The sequence below is a fragment of the Lissotriton vulgaris genome, chromosome 3_1, assembly GCF_964263255.1.
Source record: "Lissotriton vulgaris chromosome 3_1, aLisVul1.2, whole genome shotgun sequence".
Lineage (NCBI taxonomy): Eukaryota > Metazoa > Chordata > Amphibia > Caudata > Salamandridae > Lissotriton > Lissotriton vulgaris.
The window spans coordinates 426,622,608-426,647,473 of record NC_141689.1 but is presented as its reverse complement, the minus strand read 5'-3'; the positions used below and the strand labels follow the sequence as shown (position 1 = coordinate 426,647,473).

Genomic DNA, 24,866 nt, shown 5'->3' with positions numbered 1-24,866 from the left:
TGAGTGAACTAGTAAGGTTGGAGAAGTATTCCTGCTTCTCCAGTATCACTTTCTGCTTATACTCCCGTAGAGCAGACTTATGAGCCTCCCTATCAATTGGATCCCAGGATTTCCTCCACCTCCTCTCACTGCTTCTGCAACCCTGTCTTAATAATCTAAGATGGTCCGAGAACCATGGAGCTGATGGTTTCCTCCGGGCTACATACCGCAGGGATACGGGGGCAAGTTTTTCCACAGCATTCGAGATGGAATCATGCACAGCTTGTGCTGCCACATCCGCGTCTTTTAGGGAAAGAACCTCAGGTGTAGGGACGAAAGGAGCAAAAGCATCGTTGGTGAGATTTCTGAGATTTCTCCTAGAAACGAAAGAGGTAGTCCCCTTCTTAGTGGAATTGGAAGTCGAGAAGGCTAAATGAAGAGGAACCGCAAAATGATCAGTCCACACCAGCGGTAGAGGAGTGCCGCTGGAAAGCCTTGGGTCATTAGAGAATACCCCGTCAAGGATGTGACCTGCTGAGTGGGTAGCACTAGTGACAAGCTGGCTAAGATCACAGGATCCAAGTGAATCAACCAGTGACTGAGTGTCCTTAGAATGTAGCTCATCAAGATGGAAATTGAGGTCACCTAGAATGGTGATAGAGGGTTTTCCAAAATAGGGTTCAAGGATTCTCAGAATGTTCGAAACGAAATTAACTCTGGAACCAGGTGGCCTATAAATCAATATACCTGTGAAAGAGACTGAAGGGGCACAAGTAATACAAAAGTATAAGGCTTCAAAGCGATCTTGGGGCGAGGAGAGAGGGTTAACCGAACATAAAAAGGAAGATTTAAAAAGGATGGCAATACCTCCTCCTCTCCGTTTGGGTCTGTCAAGCTTTTGAAGAGAATATCCTTCAGGGATGGCGAGGAGTAGGTCATGACCAGAGGAGTCAGTAGCCCAGGTCTCAGTGATGAATACCCAGTCAGGCTGTCTTTCATCCACAAAATCGTGGAAGGCAAGATTGTGTTTAATTAGCGAACGGGCATTCAATAGAAACCCCGTATTATGAGATACAATAGGCAATGGGGAGGAAGGACGGAGGCTAATAGGAGAAGTGCCAAGGGGATGGAATACAGAAGAACAGACAGTACAACAGCGGGAATGTAATAGTCTTTGCGGGGTGAAACAGTGCATAGCAGAGCAAGCGGGAGGTCTTAGAGCCAGAAGCATAGATGGGGCGTAACGCAGTGATGTCTTACCTAGGGGCAGAGATGGGGAGACCAGATCCAGCCCGACCTGCAGCCCGTCCTCAGCGCGGACGGGCGCAGACGGGCTGAACTCTGGCGTAACTCCGGCGTCATTCTGGCGTCTCCGCAGCGCGTGACCGCTGCGCGTGAGCATGGCTCAATTTAAGTACTGCTCGCCTCCTAAAGAGAGGACTAGAGCGTGCAAGCTACCCCCCAACCCAAGATGGCCGCCAACGAGACGTGGGCGCAGGACCCGCCAAGGGCGGTGAATCACCGATTAGAGTGTGGGTGAGAGGGGCAGAGGTGCGAGTATGCGTGGCCGGCAATTAAGAACAAGGTATAACAATTTAAAATACAATGAACAAAAATGACCAAAACGGGATGATTAAAAATTCTCGAGTGTCTGCTTGCAGGTCGCGCTGAGAGACGAGCGCTGCTGGTAGTGCGCTAGGCAGTCTTTCCACCTCCATGGTCTGACTGGCACAAGTATTTCTTACAGTAGTGACAGGAATGCCATTCACTGTGATTTGGTAGAACTGACGACCTCCACTCTGAGGAATTACCAAATGTTCCATTTGGGTAAAAATTAAACTCGAAAATGTAATTTCGTGTTGATTTCCAGCCTCTCACGTTCAAATACTGCTTCTGCATCGAATTTCTAGTTTTGTACTTAAAAATTACCCATACTGTCTGTTTGTTGTAAAAAATCTACTTGAAATGTTTGTTGAGTTCCAAAGAAACTTTGGCTCACATTCAAAATACTGTAGCTCGTGTTCAAATTTGTAGTTTTACACTCAAAAATACCCCAAATGGTCCAATCTGTTACAACATCTACTTGAAATGCCACTAGCCTTCATAGATTTCCCAAACTGTACACCTTGAATGAAAATTTCTCCTCGAAATTACGCAATATGGCATAATCTCTGTAATTTTGCAAACATTTTGTTACGTGAAATTACTATCATTTTGCACAATCCTACTTAACATAACACTTTATTAATTTATTTGGGATTTTTTATAAAGCACTTTGATATTTCATATGCCAACACAAGGAATAACTGAAAAGAAAGACAATCATATCCCATGAATAGTGTAACCGGAAGTGCTATGATGTGAGACTAAAAAGTGAATTGTTCCAAAAAGCCTCTTCGACAATTATAACTATAATCTTACATTGATTGTTTATGGAAAGAGATGGGTCATGTGAATATTGTCATGAGTTTACAGTTAACATAATAACCTGAATGATCTGACAGTACAAAGTATTACCTGATTATTTCAAGAAGTTGCAATTAAGGAGTACAGAATTTAGTTTTGTAATATGTGCATAACAAAGTACCATTGGGAGGTCACTTAACTGCATGATCTCATATCATAAAGTACAACAAACATCAATCTTTGCTTACCGTTTCATTGCTGTTTGCACTTCTGTATCTCAGAACACACTTTACAGGAAGGCCTTTTGGTGCTAGTAGAGGCCTCTTCCAGAGTACTTCAAGCATTTGCTTCAAGCCTGGTATTGGTTTCACTGACACTATCTCAGGCGCTGCAGTTTTGGCTAAAACACAAACAATAAAATGAGTAATGACTATACAGTTACTCCATGGTACGGTGCTCTATACAAATATATCTTTCTTCAGAATACTTTGATTTTCAAAAGAAAGTATTTTGATATAAAACTCTGCTCGATCATGTTTAAAATGTACAATTCCTTCTCCTAAACTTCGGACAAACTAATGCTTAGATTTTTTGTCATATCTGCTCCCAATAACTACCTAGTGCCCGCATAAACAACATCAGTGCACCCTAAAATGAAACGTATATTACATTTAATGCGTGACCCATGCGTTACCATTTTAGATTTATTATGCAATCGTTGTAGTTGTCGCAAGAATTCCTCAGGTACCATTGTCAGAGCCCGTTTGGGGTGGGGGGGGGGGCAGAGTAGATAGGGGCTGTTGAGGTTGGTTGCCACTGATGTCTTGGGCCTGTCCTGCTATGCCTCTGCAAACTGAGGCAAGTACACCCCTCCACACTTAACTAGCAGTGTAACGGGGAGAGCAGTCACAGGCTTTTCAAAAAGGTAGCCTGGGGTGCTAGAGCTCAGCATTCAACATTCAACCAACATACACAATATAACTCCAGTATCCAGTCCTGTACTTGGCTTTTCAAGGAAAGAAAGCACTTTGATAAAAACAGATGTAAACAATTCTTAAAGTCACACAAGTCTGTGTCTCTCAGTGCAATTCTTCCTGAAGGCACTACACCCTCCATGCACCCTCTGCTACTCCCTCACAGGTTACCTCCTAGCTTTGGGTTCGCCCCTTATGAAAACAGGAGATGGCATGAATCCAGCATATATGCAGCCTACAGATTCGTACTCAAATGCACACTCATGCCCAAATGTATCAAGCATTTGCATTGTCTTTGCGTTGGGTAAGGCGATGGAAGAAAAATGTAAGGGCTTCTGTAATATTTACAAAGACACGCAAGGGGAGATTTGTGCCGCCTTGTCTGGCTTGGTAATGAAATGTTGCTTTGCTAAGCAATGCATTACATTACATTTCAACTTGGGAGGCATTCCAATGGGTGGATCATAGGCGTTCCCAAGCATTCAACCATGGAATTTGGCCCGTTACCCTATTTACTAAAGATAGTAAACCTGGGATTGAGTCAAAATCATCCAGTAAGGCATAACAATTGAAAAATCTTTATTTCCCCTATTTATTACCTCTGCAGCATACATAGGAAGACAGAAATGCCTCCAAGGATTGTATTTTTGCAGAAAGGCATCCCTTCCGGCACAAAAACAATCCTGCCTGTAAAGCAGGCACTGTTGCACTATGGACAGCACACAGTGTGGCAATGCAAGGACCGAGCAGAAATGCTCTATATCGTTGTAAATATGTAGCATTCCTGCGCTATCCCTTTCACACAATGCAGCGCAGCAACTTTGTTTCCTGCACTGCGTAGCTTAAAAGATGAATACATGCGCCCCTGAGTCTTTAAGCCTTCCCCCCTCAGTTACTGGAGGCATGATTTGAGTTCTTGTTCATCTCTTGATGCATTGGTAGCCCTCCTGTATGTATCCGGCAGGGGCCATAGTGGATAGAACGTCTACTAGGCTGCACAGGACGACAGCCACTAGTGTTCTGGTTATTTGCAGTGTTCCCACACTATACTTTTGACGCAAATGGCGGTGTGGTGGAATGGTGTGATTTTATTATCATAAAATTATGCCAGCGTGCCTAAATTATGCCCAGGCCTATTCCTTAGCAGGCAGTGCCGCTTTACATCAAGGCTTATTTAAAGTAGCACTGGAAATCTGTCAAGGGGAATGAGGGCTCCCCTAAAGTCGAACGGTTCATCCAAATCTGCCTTCTTTGAGACATTCACATACCTTGATCTGCGAGTCAGTAGGGGATGATTAATTGATGTAGTGATTAACTGATTTGGAATATGTACCAAAATAAATCAATAAACTCAAATCAACAGTTAAAGTGGTTCATTTCAATAACTGCAACGTTTACACAAAAATTAAATGATATCGTAAGGTAAGTAATATTTTTGTTTCATGTAGTACTTCATACCGTATGTCAGGCATTTTTAAGAGATGTAAATAATAGGTTTTACTATTAGCAGAAGCTGGGGTAGGAATATCCCCTGCTTCGTGCCCCCCTGCCCTGAATACTTGACTGCATGTATCTGGGGTCCTGGTTTTTGATTTTGGCCCTGGCGTTATGCTAATCTAGTGTGTATTTAGAGGCCTAGGCCTCTCATTTGATATACGTAAGTTCCTGGACCAGTGTTGTGTCTGAAAGGGATGCACCCAGCATGCCCTCACTGGCAGATAAACTACTACTTTCCATGTTGTCTGTTTAGGAAATAGAGCATCGATTGCAGCGTACCCTTTTTTTGTGAATGTATATTTGTGACCAGACTTTTTAATATGAGTCCCTGGAGTGGAGGCCTACTGGCTCACTCATATAAAGTTCCACTTCTACAGCCTTACTTGACCCTAGGGCTAACACTCCAAATGTGTGTTGTGCATGTTTGTGTATGTTTCCTGCATGGTACATACATTGTATTTATGAGTAAGTCTGAGTAAAGGAGCCTTGTGGGATCCATTTGTGGCATTGTGCACAAGATGGAGATGAGGATGTTTTCCCAGACAGAGGAAGTGTACTGATACCATTCCTGAAGCTAGAAGGAGGAGATCTTGGCAGTGGAGTGAAGAGAGAGTAGGCAGGGTTCATTTAGAAATTCAGTTACCCTTTTTACTTAGAGAAGCTATTGTATTAGTGTTCCTGTTGCACTGCAACTTGGTAGATGGCGGGGTGAAGGCTGGACTACTGTTGTTCAAGGTGAAAGAGACCCCTTTAATGAGGCCAGCCTTTTGTATTTCCCCTGATCACATCTCAGTGTGGCTGATGACAGTGAGGTGCAGAAACCTCATACCCTTTTTTCCCTCGTTTCTGGACGTTGCATGCTGGAGAAAAGCCTGTTATAAGAAGCTTCATTTTACACAAAGGCTGTGTCTGGAGAGCAGCCTGAAAGGGCACTCAAAGAGAGAACCAACCTAAACCCGTTCTGAAAGTACAGATAGATTTTGCTATATACAAGTGAGACCCTACTACCTCATTGTTCATTCCAGTTCCATGTCTTATATTGCAAAAGAAGGGAATGCTCTGTATAGTGCTTAGAGGACTACCGTGCAACCAGTGCTGATGTCTGCCTGACAGCCAGCTTCCCAAGGTGGAGAGATATCACCTGAGTCTGACTATTTGCTGGAAGATCTGTATACCTAATCTGAAGCGTGCCGACAGCTGGCTACCGGCTGAGGGAGGAAAGAGACTATCCACCCTGCAGAATGGTTGTCTGTCCAGGAGCAGAGAGGTGAAGGGAGTACCCAGTGACTGCGGACCACTGAGAGCAAGAAGAATAAGGAAAGTGATCAGTGCACCACGTGTCTTTGGGGCCTACATTTTTTCAATTAAATTCAAGCAGGATTTAAAGAGTGTGACTAATCACCCGGGAGGTGGGGGTATCCGGGCGCTGTGGGTCTTGTTGCTTCAGGTAGGTCTCGAGTACCTTCTGAAATTCTAGGAGAGCGCTGAAGTTACGGACGTTTAGGAGGAGTTTGTTCCAAGACTTATCCATGAGATAGGAGAAGGAGCGTTCTCCACTGTTGCTTTGGCGGATGCTGGGGGTGTGCGCGAGGGAGGCAGAGCGCAGGTGTTTCGAGGGCTGGTGTAAGATCAGGCAGTGGTTGAAGTAGGCTGGTCCTTGATTGTGCAGGGGTTTGTAGGTGTGGATCAGCATCTTAAATTAACATCTCTTATATTTCAGGCGCCAGTTGAGTTTCTAGAGGTAAGGGGTGATGTGGGCCCATTTTGGGAGGTCGAGGATGAGTCTGGCCATCGAGTTCTGTATGGTTTGTAGTCTCTTCAGGATATGAGTGGTCATTCATGCATGGAGGGCGTTGCCCTGGTCCAGATGGCTGGTGACTATGGCTTGAGTGACGGTGTGTCTGATGTAATTTGAATATTTTCTGGGGCATGCAAAGAGTGAGGAAGCAGGCAGAAGAGACTGCCATGATCTGGGCGTTCATGGTGGGTTTGCTGTCCAGGATAATGCCTAGGTTACGAACATGGTCTGTCGGTGGGGGTGAGGGTCCCAGTTCCAAGGGTCATCGGGAGTCGTTCCACGGAGAGGTGGTGCTGCCAAAGATCAGGAACTCCGTTTTTGTTAGTGTTGAGTTTCACGCAGTTCAAATATTTGTAACTTCCTAGGCCACCAAATCCCAACTATCGTTAAGGTCGAGATATAACTGAAGGATAACCAAGAGCCTCAATATATTTACTAAGTACAAGATTCTTACTTTGATAAAAGTTATTTTTATTCGTACATTTATTTATTTCCCACATAGGAAACAAGCATTTACAATGCAATGGTTGCGCCTTTGGAAAAGTTAGAGTTATTGGCATTGCTCATGACATTTCTTTTTTTTTTTTACTTATAAATAAATGGCATTGTTATTTACATTGCCAACAGCTCTCACAGCCCACACAGCTCTCTCAGCCCACACAGCTCTCAGCCCACACAGCTCACACAGCTCTCTCAGCCCACACAGCCCACACAGCTCTCACAGCCCACACAGCCCACACAGCTCTCACAGCCCACACAGCTCTCACAGCCCACACAGCTCTCACAGCCCACACAGCTCTCACAGCCCTCACAGCCCTCACAGCCCACACAGCCCACACAGCCCACACAGCCCACACAGCCCACACAGCCCACACAGCCCACACAGCCCACACAGGCCACACAGCCCTCACAGCCCTCACAGGCCACACAGCCCTCACAGGCCTCACAGCCCTCACAGCCCACACAGCCCACACAGCCCACACAGCCCTCACAGCCCACACAGCTCTCACAGCCCACACAGCTCTCACAGCCCACACAGCTCTCACAGCCCACACAGCTCTCACAGCCCACACAGCTTTCACAGCCCACACAGCCCACACAGCTCTCACAGCCCACACAGCTCTCACAGCTATCCGCCCACACAGCTGTCACAGCACAGCAGTTGCTCTCAGTGCAAGTGTGCACTGAAGCAGGTAATGTAGTAGAATTGGCCTATACCATGTACTGCACTGTGACATTTACACAGCACTTCATCCCCGGGCTGTGGAGCGCTCTGGTTTGCACGGAGACCCTAGGTGCAAAGGTTTAAGATGGCGTGGGTTCGAGAATGACCAGTGCCTGTGATGCTGGGTGACGCGTGTGAGGTCTGGAGATGGGGACTCTGCGCAAGCGCAGATCGGCCCTCTTACGTGGCTGGTTATAATATACTACTTTGCACAAGCGCAGACATGCCCTGCCTCTTACATGGCTGCGCAGCCAAGTTTTAACGTGCTCCAGTTTTTTTTGCTGTTTGCAAAGTCCTCTTATTCCTGCTGGCACGGAGTGGCGCATCTTCGGCATTTCACCCTGTGCGAGATTTGTTGAAGGAAGGAACAGATAGGAGAGGGGCTGCTCCATGACACTGTGGTTGCCTTGACAGTGGTTGCTCACTTTTTTTTGCTGGGGGAACGAACAGACAGGCTGACATTGCAGCACGCACACAGAAAGACGGACCTTAGACACTGCAGGCACACAGACAGACAGAGACTGCAGGCACACAGATAGACGGACACTGGAGGCACACAGACAGACAGACGGACCTCGGACACTGCAGACACACAGACAGGCTGACACTGCACGCACACAGACAGACGGACACTGCAGGCACACACACAGACAGACGGACCACGGACACTGCAGGCAGGCAGACAGCCGATCACCGCAGGCACACAGACAGACGGACATTGCAATCAGTTTCGTCTGAATTAGATCAGAGCTGTGGGAAACGGCACCTCCCAAACACACACTCACGCACACACGCGGGGCGGGCAGCTGTGCTCCACTATTAAGGGCATCTCGCAGGAGCTAACTGCGAACTTAATTACTGTCTAACTCACCACAAGATGCGTGCCAGCATTTACCGTCTCCAGCGCCTACGATTAAAAGGCTCCACCGGCCATAAACTATTCTTGGAGAGGGCGACGCGCACAATGATGGCGGCATCCCTAACTCAATTAAAACGCGAATTTCTCGACCATAATCATTTTCAAACCTACTATTCACATAATACCCACCCGTCCTAGAACCAACGGAAGAAAGCATTGAGCCCCTTCCTGTGCTAAATAAAGTGTTCCGTCCGTACCGGAAGGGGCTGAGATGCTCGGTCAAACTAAAAAAAAACGTGCTACCGAAGGGCGGCTCTTCATGTCCACAATATTCAGACCAGCGATCACACAAGTTCCCTTTGATCGGCTTTACAAGACCAAAGAGTGCCATCAACCCCTCACCATTGCGAAACCCGGACGAAATGGCAGAGCACGCTTTGGATCCCGCCTCCCCATGCTGTCGAAAAGACAAAGAAGAAAGACTAGCACTGCATAGACAAACAAACGAACACATTTTTTGTGTACTCTGCACGCCCCACCCCTTCCTCCTTAACAAACAACAAGATAGAAGCAGTTTACGTGGTGAATGGGGTTCAAAGTGGGGAGATTTGCACATCAAAAGAAAGTCGGGGCTTGTGTGAAACCAAACAATATTATGGACCTCAGAGGATACAAAGCGAGGCAGACGGAGAGTGAAAGGGGAGGGGGGGCGGGAACGGGCACACGGGGAGGGGGGCTGAACGTCAGAGGATACAAAGCGAGGCAGACGGAGAGTGAAAGGGGAGGGGGGGCGGGAACAGGCACACAGGGAGGGGGGCTGAACGTCAGAGGATCGGCTCAATGCCGGAACAGATTCGGGGGCGTTCCCGGCTTTTGGCTGACGTCGCGTGACGTAGCCAAAAGCCAAAAATTCTCGGGAACGCCCCCGAATCTGGTCCGGCCATGACGGACGCCTCTCTGTTCCAATGGCTAGCCTCCATTTATGGAGCTAGCCAATGAAACAGAGGGCGGATTCCAGAGCCACATACTGTAACTCAATAGATTTCTCCTGCGCAAAAGCTGCTTGCGCAGCTTTTTTGCAGCCGAAACCTAAAAAGGAGCAATATAATTCACAATAGATAAAATTGGAAATGAAAATAACAAGTATTAAAATGCATGTAAAACCATGCAGATCAAATAGGTACCATTCACAGTTAAAAGTGTTGTCAATGTGAGAAAATTTGCAAAAACATAAAAATCCTATAACATATATAGCATACAGTTATTCATCATTATATATCTAATACCATCATAATTTTTGAACATATGGCAATTTCAAACAGTTCATCAGTAAGTCACTATAAAAATCAAAACTTTCTTTGATTTTTATAGTGACTTACTGATGAACTGTTTGAAAGTGCCATATGTTCAAAAATTATGATGGTATTAGAGAGTAGGGGGGAGAGAATTCCAGAAATTGGAAACATTCAGAGAGAAAGAGCGTTTACCCCATCTAGATCTTCATACTTTCCTTGGTTTGGTGAGAAAAACAGAGCTAGAACGAAGACTCCTAGAAGGTTGGTATGGGGTGACAAGGGATTGGAGGATGGCTGGGCCTGATTTCCAAATGGCTCTGTGGGCCAGGCACATGGCCTTGAAATGTATCCTAGCCTGAATTGGGAGCTAGTGAACATTCCACAGTGCGGGTTTCGTGGATTGTCTCCGAGGAATCTAGAGAAGTTGGCGAGCCACACAATTCTGGATCACTTGTAATTTCTGGATTGTGGACTGAGGGGCGCCCAGATACAGCTCATTCCCGTAATCCAGGCAGGAGAGTATAAGGACTTGCACCATAATCCTTCTTGCCTGGAAAGGGAGGAGGGGGAGGATCTTTCTTAGCATCTTCATTAGGCCATAGCATGTAGCAGAGAGCTTAGTGGATTGATGATTAAAACAGAGGGAGCTGTCGAGCCACCTGCCCAAGCTCTTAATCTGCTGCTTTGGGGCTGGAGTAGACCCAAGACAGGTCGGCCTTATGAGTGCCGAGGAGGGTGATGGAGGTTTACCCATAATCATCAATTCGGTCTTGTCCCCATTTAGCTTGAGGTGAGAGAGTTCCATCCATTCGGCTACCGCCTCGAAGCAGGTACCTATAGAGCAAGATTATCCCTTAGGGTGGTTTAATGCCACAACCAATTGAGTATAGTCTGCATAGGTGATGATCTTTATGCCGAATGGAAGGATTATCTCTGCCAACGGAGCCATATAGGTGTTAAAAAGCGTGGAGCTCAGGGTGGAACCCTGGGGAACCCCACAGCTAAAAGGCCACCGGTTTGATGTTGCAGTTCCCTCTAAGACTTGAAAGAACCGATCCTTTAGAAAGGACTGGAACCAAGAAAGTGCCAAGTTTGTCACTCCAAGAATTTTTAATCGCTCAAGCAGGATGTTATGATCAACAGTGTCAAAGGCGGCACTGAGATCTAAAAGAATTATTGCTGCTGAGCCGCCCTGGTCCAGAAGTCTCCTTGCCTCCTCTTTTACAGCCAGAAGGGCCGTCTCAGTCCCGAGCTGAGGACGGAATCCAGTTTGAGAGACATGGAGCAGGTTGTTGGATTCCAAGTATTGTACCATTGTGGAATTTATGTGTCTCTCAATCAGCTTGCTCAGCCAGGGAAGGAGAGAGATGGGTCGATAATTGGCCGTGTTGGAGTGATCTAGATTGGGTTTATTCAGAAGGACTCTAACCTGAGCACCTTCCCAGGCCAGGGGTACTGTGCCAGAAGTAATGGAGGAGTTTAGAGTATCCAGGATAACTGGGCGAATGGCATTAGTAACTAGTGAGAGACACTGCAGAGGAGCAGGATCCATGGGAGAGCCAGAGCTGACCCTAGAAATATGTGTATCCAGGGAATCAGCGTCTAACAGAGGAAACTCTCCTCGAGATCACTGTAGTTCGGGATGAAAACTTCTGGTGCTGAGAGCTGAAGACTCAGTCTGATGGGGAGGAAAAGGCAGGCATATCAAACACATTTGTTGATGGAAATATTCTGCCAAGTTGTTACAATGATTTGATTCTTCCTCCGTTTTAGGAGGTTTATGCAGCATGGTGGAGAGGGATTTAGCGATGCGAAAAATCTCTTTAAGTGAGTTGTCAGCTGCACTGATCCTCTCCTCATAGAAGGTGGATTGGGTGGTTTTGATTGCTGCCTCTCTGTAATCATTTTTCCTCCCTTCTGCAAAATTCTGTCTCCATCTCCTTTCATGTTTTCTGCAAGTTTGCTTAAACTCCCTTAATTTGGGGGAAAGCCATGGTGCCGATTTTTGTTTGAATCTTTTGTGAGAAGGTTTTTTGGGAAGTATTGTGTCCAAAATGCAGTAGATGGGCAAAATAAGGCAGGAACAAGTGACGGAAAAAGAGCAGAACAAGTCACAGAGTGGAAGTGAGAAGGAGCAAAAACGGTAACAAAGCAGAAAATAACAGGAGCAAAAAAGGATCACAGAGCAGAAATGAAGAGGAGCAATAAAGGTCACAGAGCAGAAATGAAAAGGAGCAATAAGGGTCACAGAGCAGAAACAAGTCATAGGCACAGGAGCAGAGATGGGCAGATTGGCACAGGCCAAAACCTACTGTTAGGGGACAGAAAGGGGAAGCTAGTTCAGGCAACTGCTTCACAGCAGTTTTGGGTGGGAACTGCAGAGACTGCGATCACCAATGCCCAGTTGGGGAAGACTGGCCTGTGCATGGCCTTAACACCTTGGCTGCTAAGGGTTTTCTCCTCCTGTGCTGGGAGGCTTTGAATACTATGGTTTCATGACGAGCTCAGCTCGTCATAAGCACAGCTCAACCGTGCCTCATGACGAGCTGAGCTCGTCATGAGCATCGAAAGGGTTAAAGCATACAAGAGATCAACCTGTTTGTGGCCACATTGACACCAAAGACTGGCCTGTGCCTAGCCACACTGTGTCTAGTTATCTGCCCATGTAGGGCTCAGCAGTTTGCATAGAGATCAAGCCTTCACCTGGGACTGTCTTTCCCTTCTGCTTGACTGCTGCAGGAGCATCAGAGACTTTGCCAAAGCCATCCGGACAAACCCACCTGTGCCACAACATGCCTCCTCTCAGAAGAGAGAGGGAGGTTGAGCACGCTGTTAAGGAATCCAGTTGACTGGCTGAAGGACTCATCCAAAGCAAGTGGTAGGAAACTATGAAAGACTGCACTGAGACTAAGCGCAAGCCCGTTAGAGGGGAGATCAGTATATGAACCATAATCATGCTAATACCCAATCCCAAAGAGGGGGAGCAATGGCCAAGACCAAACAAGAGTAACCGGGTGAGATAGAGGCCCAGGACATTAAATTGTATTGTGACTATATCTGTGTATAGTGTTCTGATCTTGTGTGATTAAAGTACTTTTTTTTTTTTTTAAAGTAAAGCGGCTCCTCCACTAAGGCAGAGGAGTGTTGCCCCAGTGCTCTCCGAGCAGTGAAAAAAAGAAAAAAAATGATAACGTAACATTATTATCATTTTCTTTTTGCTACTGGAGTGGCTCCATTGTTTCCTGGGGGCGGGGCTGGACCATGTGACCTGGAACACTGCAGGGGGAGGTGTGGTGGCACTCCAAGTGTGCATGACCTTGTGACCGTCCAAAACAGTCATGCGCACTTGCAATGTTCTCTTTCCAGCCTGGGTGGAGAACATGCTCCAGACTCCCAAGCTTGGTCTGAGCGCTGAATTATGGCGCTCAGACCAATCCCAATGCTGCATTGCAGCGTTGTGATTGGGTAGGGACCTTGGAGCCCCGGTGCTTCCTGCTGCCGGACTCCAGACAGGAAGAAGACAAGAAAATGAAGAGGATCGGAGAAAAGTCAGCAGCAACCCCTGCCGTACCCAGGTAAGTGTTTTTCTTTTATTTTAGCTTTTTTATTTTTCCCTTCTACCCCCACCCTCACCGCCGGACCCCCGAGTCTGGTAGCTGCCAACTAGGTTGGACATTCAGTTATTCTGCTGCCGTGTGACTGTTGAGCTCTGAGTGCTGCGGGGTCCAGGAATCAATCTCGATATCATGTTCCCAACCTATGCTCAGAGACGAACCACTCACCAAATACAAGCCCCAGAATGCAAAGCAGCACCCTTTCTTCAGGATGAACTAATAATCATCTACAGGTGTGAGTAGCGCAAGCAGATGTTCCAGGTGTGAGTAGCGCAAGAGGCACAACCGGCGTGGCTGACCTCTGAAGACTTCTGAAGACTTCCATAGTGGTCAATCCACTAGTCTCCTTAGCACTGAACCGTATTATTGACGAGGCCTGTCACTGTAAGGGGAGAGCAGGAGCAACACCTACATAGTAAGACAGAGATTTGTGCAAATCAACTGAACAACTGTTTCTGATGAAACAGTATTGCAAACCCTTAGACCAGGCACCGTAGAAACGAAACCCCAGAATATTACTCAATATATTCATGTCTTATGATATCATTTGATTTTACAAAGACTTCTAGCAATAAGAGGTCGACTGGCAGCAGAACTAACTTTTTCTCTCCAACAGGAAATTTGAGGGTCTTGCCTTTCACTACCACTAAGCAGCAGGCTAGAATATAATGGAATTATAACTAATATGGTGTACTGAGCTAAAGGCAACTGAGGTGACTCTCCTCATGCTGATATCATCTGTATATATATTTGGAAGGTTTTGGGCAATACTGTATGTAGACAGGAAGGTTGGAGTGCAATGGTACTGAATATGGTTAAACAGTTTTGCCTGTGTTTAAGATCTTGTATACCCTCTGAAATGACCTCTCTCTTCCTGTGGCCAGAAACAGAGGACCTGATCATGAAGTTAATACATTTTTGAGCTCATACCTGATCCCATCTCTCACAGTTCCGGATTATAGGACTGAAGGTCCTACCGTACACATCTTCGTTTTAGGTCTTGTTCCTAGTTGATCCTTGCACCATTTCCTTACCCTCATCTGACAATTCCAAAATTTTATTGCTACCATAGTCAATATTGCTAGAAGGGGAGGCCTTTCACAGCATTGTAGCATTCTGAGGAATGACATGGCATTGACGTAATATTGAGCCCCAAATTTACTTCCTCTACTGCACTACAATAAAGATGGCTTTTTTGGAGTAAGCGTTTTTGATACTGCGTGTGCGAGGGAAATTGCCCTGTGACAAGGAGTGTTGTAGAATATATATATATATATATTATATATATATATATATATATATTCACTGAAAAAAACGTAGGTTTCACACCAGGTATAGTTAGGTGGAAATTTTACTTGCATAAAACCATTGAAATTCTCACGTTATAGTTAGTTGGACTCACTATAACTTGCGCGTGCATTGCACTGCTGATGACGTCACATATTACATCACTCATGACATGGTCAGTGACATCACTCATGACATCACTGATGACATCTCAAATGACATCACTGATGACAACATCCTTGTGACAAAGTGGCAGACCTCCTATCAGCATAAAATAACCTTTGAGACACACATTCAAAAATAGAAACTAACATTTTCTTAAAAAGGAGAAACCAATACCAATTACAACAACTTATTAGGTAATTCCAACATCTACATACACATCCACTCATTCACCAACAGTTCTATATAGTCACTCATGCATGTACTTACTCATCATATGTACTCATACACCTATACATCCTGTTACACACTAATACTCATCCATATAGTTACTCACACACAAATTCACACATGCAAATAAACTATCAAAAAACCATTTACTTGATTACACTGCTATATACACACCACTACACATACTTCTACAGAAACGGAAACATATTTACTCTCCTAAACAATCAATTATAAAAACACATACTCACTAACCCACCCATACACACAATCATCCACCCATACAGTCTTGCACCCATGCTGTCTTCAAAATACATACAAATAGTGAGTCACTCATTCATGCATCTGTGCTCTAAGTACTATCCCCCACCGAACCATACAGACACTGATACTGATACTCAAAAAAACAACTAAGAACCCATATACACACTCATGTAGCTACTCACCAACCCATGCAGCCACTTATACACAAAGTGAGAAACAGATACAGATATTTAAATGTTTAAACATTACTCGCTAATATATATGTATTCACTAAGATACATTTAATAAGTCAGTTAACCAATCAATTTTACACATAAAAACATCCATTTAGACATTTATTTACCCATTTATTCTTCCATCAACCTTTAGATATACATATATAAAAAATATTTATTTTTCAGAAAGATTCACATTCACTGGATGATGTCATCAGTGATGTCATTTGAGATGTCATCAGTGATGTCATGAGTGATGTCACTGACCATGTCATGAGTGATGTAATATGTGACGTCATCAGCAGTGCATTGCACACGCAAGTTATAGTGAGTCCAACTAACTATAACGTGGGAATTTCAATGGCTTTATGCGAGTAAAATTTCCACCTAACTATAACTGGTGTGAAACCTATGTTTTTTTCAGTGAATTTAATAGGTTTTTTTGAATGCTAATTCCTAACTATAATTGGTGTGAAACCTATGGTTTTTTCAGTGAATATATATATATATATATATATATATATATATATATATATATATATATATATATATATATATATATATATATATATATATAATTTCTATGGCAAAATTAAACCCCCTCATTTTGTCATTTTGTTCCTTTTCAAATTAAATGTATTAAGTGTTACCACTTTATTCCAATCAAGATGACTTCAGGTGTGCCATACTTTTGTCATAAGTAAGACTGTTAGCGTTCTAGTTGTTCTTTAGAACATTCTGGGACATTCTGTCATTGGGCTATAGTTGGGCTACATCTGGCTGATATTTGGGCTACATTTGGGCTCTTTTGTCTCTGGTGGCCATCTTGGGAGACTGCATATCAGAATTGTTTTAATGAAATATAAGAGGATTTGAGAAGTCACTCAAAATGTGCCCTAATTTTTCTTTCTTCAGCACTAATCATAATTTTTATGGCAAAATGAACCCCCTCATTTTGTTCCTTTGCAAATTAAATGTTTTAAGTGTTAACACTTTATTCCAATCAAGATGACTTCAGGTGTGCCATACTTTTGTCATAAGTAAGACTGTTAGCGCTCTAGTTGTTCTTTAGAACACTCTGGGACATTCTGTCATTGGGCTATAGTTGGGCTACATCTGGCTGATATTTGGGCTACATTTGGTTCTTTTTGTCTCTGGTGGCCATCTTTGGGCTACATTGGGCTACATTTGAGCTCTAACATATATATAGCCCAATGTAGCCCAATATATATTTTTTCAAAGTTAATTTTCATAAAAACCACTGGAGCACATATCTTGAGACATAGCAAAGGCACATCGGGCTATCAGTCCACACAATTTTGCCAAGTTTGGTGGAAATCCATTCAGCCGTTCGGGCTAAAAGTGAGCTTGACCGCCCTATGGAAATTAACATGGGGAAAACACGTTTTGGGACCCCACTTTCATCTCGGCCCCCGCTTGACGAATCCCCCCGAAACTTTCAGGGAAGGACTGGAGATGCGTCAACGGGCGCCAAAGTTATTCACAATAGAATTTTGAGATTTTGCATTGAAAAAAATCCTAACTATAACTACCTACTGGCGACTGGCAGGAAACTTGAAACAAAGTACATTCTCCTGCTTAATACTAAGGTGCCTAATGGACTTAATGTGACAGAGGACCTCCACACTTGCTTGCTCTAATTATGCATGATTGGGTTGTGTGTTCTCCCCCCCGTGAGTGGTATCCTCGTCAGTCGCCCGGCTGGGCGATGACTTGGGTGGACTTCAGGGTGGCTGCGAGCACACACCAATTATTATTAATTGATTGAAAACGTAATGCTGCTTAGATTAGATTATCAATTTTGATTATAATGTTCACTGTGCACTGTTTTTTACATGTTAGGAATACACATGAAGATATATATGATAGAGTTCCTAACATTTTTTGTTTGGTTTATTATTTAGGGCAGGGTTATGGGTCATTAAGACCAACCTCACATTTATTTACTTTTTGCACTAGAAGTCAAGGAAGGGCAATTATGGCACCCAAATTTTTGAATCGCAATGAGATATATATGAATTGATTACGTATTAGTATGAACAGGGAGTCCGTCCCAATATGGGGAGAGTGCAGTAGTCGAGGTCGAATATAGATACACTCCTGTTGAGGACCTCCCTGGACCATCTATCCTAAATCTGCAAAGTTGACATATACAATTATTTGTGAAAACTGATCGTGGACCTAGGGACTGATAAGAATGCATAGTTGCACAGAAACGCTAGATTTGCACATGTTCTTATGATGCACTTTAAGTACGATATGCACTTCATAGTGTCAGCACTTAGCACTTTATATTTATATATCCGTTATCCCTTGGTCTGAGTCTCAACCCGGAAGTGTGCAGAGATATTTGGTACGGAAGCCAGGAATATAACAAAGAGGTTTTTACAGAACTTTTTCAATATATGTAACTGTTTTAGGAATCGTATTTATTATTCAAACGGCGGTCCTTTTTATATTCTGACCAGACATGTACTAGGACTCTTCATTTAAACCAGGAATTTTGAAAATATGTATTTTACAATGATTTTTAAACAAATGGTTAATGGACTTGAATTCGTAGTGAACATGTATTTTTAGCGAAATGTAACATATTTTAAAAATGTATTTTACATCAATTTTGAAAAAGAATGTGATTTTGTTGGGTGCAACGCCAAGTATTTCTTCTATGTCTACACGTGTTTTTGCACAGGTGGTTTTAATTTTATCACGTACTAGCACTTTAAAAGGTGTACCTTGAAGCTTTATCGTTGTCATGTGAACAAGGCTCCGTTGAGCCAAAACGTCTGTGACACTTTCTGCTTGAATAAAGTTTGAAGTACCTCGAGGTCCGTGTCCGGTGTCCTGTTTTGCCGGCTGGAAAAGCAGCGTGTGCTGGAGTGATACGGAGTTCACGATATATATATATATATATATATATATATATATATATATATATATATATATATATATATATATATCACAAAATCTCCTTTGCAGGTGAAAAGCTAGGTCGCACTCCGATGATAGTAAGAAAAATGATGTTCTTTTTATTTCATTAGATTTGCCTCCAAACAGAGAAACACACCAACGCGCTTCGAACTCCCTCTGAGATCTTGATCACGGTAACGCCCCCTGTTACCTAGCAGTATTATGTACACAGTAGCCATCTGACATCATTTCCTGTTTTTAGCTGCGCGGGGCATTATGGTACTTGTAGTTATCTAATGGTATTTATCTCACTCCGTTTTATAAACATGAATAAATCCAAACATTAAACATCAAAATTAATATATTGAAAAGTTTCACCATATATTCCCAAGGCTCTATTTGCAGAAATTACTTTCCGTTACTTTTTTAACACACCGGGGAGAAAAGGTAAGCCCTTGTGCTTGCAAGCGCTGCTACGAGCTGATTGACTAATTAAAAATATAAACGATACAATTCGAAGCCGGTCAGCGAGTGACTTCACCTGCACATTGCGACTTTAAACACAGCTCCTACTAAAAAAGATTAAGGATCAAGGAGCAATCTAAGTCAGGCACTATTTATGCAGCAGTCACAACGGTGATATAGTATTTGAAATATAACATCTTAGCAACTCATTAATAATTTAAAGCACTCCAAACGTGTTAAACACAATTGAAACTCGGGAGGCAAAGGGACTGACTTTGTTACAGACACCAGAATTCTTTGAAACTGAGGTAACGGAAGGGGGAGACCCTAAAGTACTAAGAAAAACAGAGGCAAAAACTAAATTAAACACTTGGGAGAAAATCTCAAAGAAAGAAATAAACAAATGGTGGGAAGTCACCACATTGAAAAAATATGTAGAAGTACAAAGAGTAACCAGAGGCCTCAGAATTCATTTAATGCCAAGTCATCAAGATTCCAGTAATGAATTGTTACAAGAATGGGGCGAATATATTTTGAACTCCTCATTAGGATTAATGAATATTATGATAAAACACATTGAGATAGCACTCCAAAAAAATAAAACCCAAGTGTTGGAAATAGAGAAGGAACTATCAACAATGGACTTATCACCAGAAATGAAAAAGTTCAAAGGTGAATTAGAAAGACAAATTGAACTACATGAGGAATCAGTTCAAAACCGGAAACGTATCAAATTTCAGCGTGACAAAGATGATTACAGTGAAGGAAAAATATTCACATATGCACGAAAATTTGACTTCTTGAAACAACAAAATTACACAGGAAATATAACGGGCACTTCTGACAGTATGTCTTCATTAGCATCCTCTGAGGCAAGTGATACAGAAAACATGGCGAAAAAACAATCCTTTTGAGGGGATATGCGGCTGGTCCTGCAACAGAGTCAATGGGAGCAGTCAAAGGGATTTCAGCGGCAAAATCAGAGGGGACGTGGAAAAGGCAGAGGAAAATAACGAATAAACAGACAAGAAGAGGAAGGAGAGGCATCGGGTGGAGAAAAAGTGGGAGATTAAATTTCTGTCCCAGTACACACATGGACATGGCCCAGACCAGAATAGACTTGTATAAGTGTATAAGAAAAGTCCAATTGGCGAAGATGTTTAAAGATAAGAAGAATGAAATCAAAACCAAAAGGCCATGCAAAAAGATAGTGACACCAACTTCCTCTCTATTGGCAAAAGATTCGGAGAGTTACTTAAATTTGGTCAATCTGGATGTCCAACTGAATCAGACCATATGACACTTGAGGAAACATGCATACAACTTGGGGAAGGACTGAGCCAAAAAAAATCTAAATCACATTTCTATCCTCAAATGCCTGCAGGAAATAAAATAGACATCTTCAACAAGGCAGTAATACAAGATCTATACAAACTGAAAAAACAAAAATATCTGGACAATTTGAAACCAGAGGAACGAATGGCATTGACAACACTCAGCCAAGATGATAACATCAATATCAAGATAGCAGATAAGGGTGCAAACATTGTTATTTGGGACAAGCAAGATTATGTAAATGCAGCCCATGAACAACTCAGTGACGAAACCTATTATGAGAGATTATCCTCAAATCCCACCAGTAAGATGACATAAAACTAAAAGGCTGGCTAGATAAAGGACTGATTGACCATGATGAATGGAAATACCTGACCGTGGAACATCCTGTAACTGCAACAATGTACTTTTTCCCCAAAGTACATAAAAATCGCACTAGACCACCAGGGCGCCCAATAGTCTCGGCAAAAGGATCCCTGTTTGAACCTATGGCCAACTACATAGATCACTTTCTGTTGCCATTCATTTCAAAACTCAGTTCATATATCAGAGATAACGCGGACATGCTGAGACATCTGAATGGAACCCCTTGGTTACCTACTTACAAATTGATAACAATGGATGTCATTTCATTGTATACAAAGATTGACCATGACATTGGGATTACAGCTTGCAACTTCTTCCTGAATGAAAGGAATATACAATATATGGAACATAATAAAATGCTGGAAGAGATGATCAATTTGTGTTTAAAACAAAATATTTTTTACTTTGGCGAAGAAATATTCGCTCAAATCAGAGGTACTGCCATAGGATTTCCTTTCAGTCCGAGCTTCGCCTGCCTCACCATGGGATGGTGGGAGCAGAAGTGGGCTTGGCAAGCAGAAAATGATAAATTCCTGAACAAAACAATTCTTTGGGTGCGTTTTATCGACAACCTGCTCATCATTTGGGACGGTTCAGAAACAGAATTTGAGAGTTACCTTGAGGTTCTTAACAAATCACCGGCTAACCTAAAATTCACATATTAACTAAGTCAAGACAGAGTGACCTTTCTTGATACGGAAATCTTCATAGAGGCAAATCAAATACAAACGACTCTACACAGGAAAACAACAGCAACAAATGCAACACTATATGCCAGTAGCTTTTACCAGAAATGCCTACTTGAGAACATTCCATATGGCGAATTTTTACGATTGCAGAGAATTTGCTCAACAGAGGATCAATGGTTGAAGCAAAGTTGAATGACTTCAAGAAGATTCGAAAGGAGAGGGTATACAAAAACACACGTTAACAGAGGATGGGAACGAGCAAATTAAAAAAACAGAAATGATCTACTAAAATCAACTCAAGAAAATCCCACCAAAAACATGAAAATGAACCAATTAGATTCATAACTATCTACTCAAAGGAGTCATCAAAGATCAGACAAATATTAAAGAAAAATTGGAAAATCTTAAAACTAGACTCAACTGTTGGTCCACTAGTAGGAAATGCACCGCATGTAACATATCGTAGAGCACCAAACCTGGGAGATCGGTTAACACATAGCCACTTCCGCAAAGAAATAAATAAAACTTGGCTACAAAGTAAAGGTTTCAAAAAGTGTTACAACTGCAAGGTATGCCAAATCGCCAAAAACACTCAAAATGTAATGATGGCAAACAGAAAGCTTTGGAATATACAAGACCTAATCACGTGTAAAAGTCAATTTGTCGTCTATGTGATTGAATGCCCCTGCCAACTCAAATATGTTGGCAGCACCAAATGTGAACTAAAGAAACGCATCCTAGAACACGTCAGGGCTACTATTCATGGAGATCGAAGCAATGCTGTAGCCAAGCACATGGAAACTCACTATGATAACAACTGGAAAAGTTTGAGCTTCTATGGCATAGACAAAAAACAGGCAAGGGGCGGAGACAGTGGAAAAACATTAGGACGAAAAGAATCACAACACATTCTAAGCCTACAGACTTTAACTCCCCAAGGGTTAAACCAAAGTGAAGAAATGTATATCCATTTATGAAAGACATTTGTCACAGCAATGACCAAAACGGTGTAAATATTTGATCTGTATATGAAATATGACAAAAATGTAACTGTGAGAACAACAGCAATGTTCAGTCTCTAAAACTCCAGAGTAGTAGAAATTTTAAGAATATTATTTATCTCACAGTTATTTCACTTACATAGATATAATTGTTTGTGTTGTTTAATTGCACATTGGTTCCAAAATTTTTAGAAAATCTTGATTAAGAATGGATTCTCTCCTGTAACTATAGATGCCACTAGAGGCACTTATTAAACATAGGATATGTCGAGGAGTAAGGACATATAAATGTACAGCCACTGAGGGCGATAGAATAGAAATAGACTGGTAGAAATGTGTTAAAAAATAACGGAAAGTAATTTATGCAAATAGAGCCTTGGGAATATATAGTGAAACTTTTCAATATATTAATTTTGATGTTTAATGTTTGGATTTATTCATGTTTATAAAATGGAGTGAGATAAATACCATTAGATAACTGCAAGCACCATAATGCCCCGCGCAGCCAAAAACAGGAAATGATGTCAGATGGCTACTGTGTACATAATACTGCTAGGTAACAGGGGGCATTACCGTGATCAAGATCTCAGAGGGAGATCGAAACGCGTTAGTGTGTTTCTCTGTTTGGAGGTAAATCTAATGAAATAAAAAGAACATCATTTTTCTTACTATCATCACAGTGCGACCTATCTTTTCACCTGCAAAGGAGATTTTGTGATATATATAGCGGCTTTGCTCCGCCGCAAGGTAACGCACAGCTGGAAGCAGCGCCACATTCGCGAAAAGAGCAGCGGAATGAAAAAATATATATATATATATCGAACCATACAGGAACCCTTTTGAGAATGGAGCCACACGAAGGTAAGTAATAAAGCCCACGTTTATTGGTTAAGGCAGCCTGCCAGCAGGAACCATCAGGGAAGCATCAATGTTCATGAATATAAACGCTAGATGCGTCTCAGGAAAACCTCCTTTCTTCAGTGGCGTTATGTGGCAGAAGATGATTGAAGGCGCAACTGAAGAACACATAATAATTTCATCACCTGCTCAATAGGCGTAGCCTCTTGCAAGGCCTGGTGGGTGATGTAGTGTTCTTCCATTCTTCCCCATTGTGCGCGCCTGACACCATATTTCAATGAAAGCCTTTTTGTCAATGCAAATATCCGAGGCGGGACCTGCCCTGCTTTGTGCGCTGCCAATCGGGGCTTGGAACTGGCCTCCCCTGCAAGACACCAGTTCCCCTTCGCTCAACCAATGGCAGCACCACCTGGATGCCGCCTTGAACCAGCAGTAGCGGTGGGCTCCTTCTCGCGACCGGGACGGCCGCTTTAAATCCAACCATACAGGAACCCTTTTGAGAATGGAGCCACACGAAGGTAAGTAATAAAGCCCACGTTTATTGGTTAAGGCAGCCTGCCAGCAGGAACCATCAGGGAAGCATCAATGTTCATGAATAGAAACGCCAGACGCGTTTCAGGAAAAACTCCTTTCTTCAGTGGCGTTGTCTTGCAGAAGATGACTGAAGGCGCAACTGAAGAACACACAATAATTTCATCACCTGCTCAATAGGCGTGGCCTCTTGCAAGGCCTGGTGGGTGATGTAGTGTTCTTCCATTCTTCCCCAGTGGGCGCGCCTGAAACCATCTTTCAATAAAAGCCTTTTTGTCAGTGCAAATATCCGAGGCGGGACCTGCCCTGCTTTGTGCGCTGCCAACCGGGGCTTGGAACTGGCTAGGTAACAGGGGGTGTTACTGTGATCAAGATCTCAGAGGGAGATCGAAACGCGTTGGTGTGGTTCTCTGTTTGGAGGCAAATCTAATGAAATAAAAAGAACATCATTTTTCTTACTATCATCGGAGTGCGACCTATCTTTTCACCTGCAAAGGAGATTTTGTGATATATATAGCGGCTTTGCTCCACTGCGAGGTAACGCACAGCTGGAAGCAGCGCCACGTTTGCGAAAAGAGCAGCGGAATGAATATATATATATATATATATATATTAAAATGGCAATACAAAACACCGCCTGGAACCTTCAGTCTCAACCAACCTGTCTACAATATGTTTGAAATTTATGGGATCTGGGGGCATATTAGCAACACTTTGCGATAAATATCGCAAAGCGCGCTTAGCGAGTATTTTTTCATCGCCAGCTATCACTGGATCCTATCGCCGACATAGCACGTTATTAGCAACGGCTATCTTCACGGCGATGGTAAACCCAACGCTAGAGGCGAAAAGCGGGATTATCGCTTGAATTACAGCGATAATGACCC

At 43.1% G+C, this 24,866-nt stretch overlaps 1 protein-coding gene across 1 annotated transcript in view; it reads right to left on the bottom strand.

The window, feature by feature from the left end:
- The window catches only part of IL31RA (interleukin 31 receptor A), an 883,863-nt gene that overhangs the window by 399,383 nt on the left and 459,614 nt on the right, over nt 1-24,866 (bottom strand). Inside the window, exon 6 of the mRNA XM_086960638.1 lies at nt 2,634-2,785. Coding sequence (XP_086816764.1) covers nt 2,634-2,785 — 152 coding nt within the window. The remainder of the gene's footprint in view (nt 1-2,633; nt 2,786-24,866) is intronic.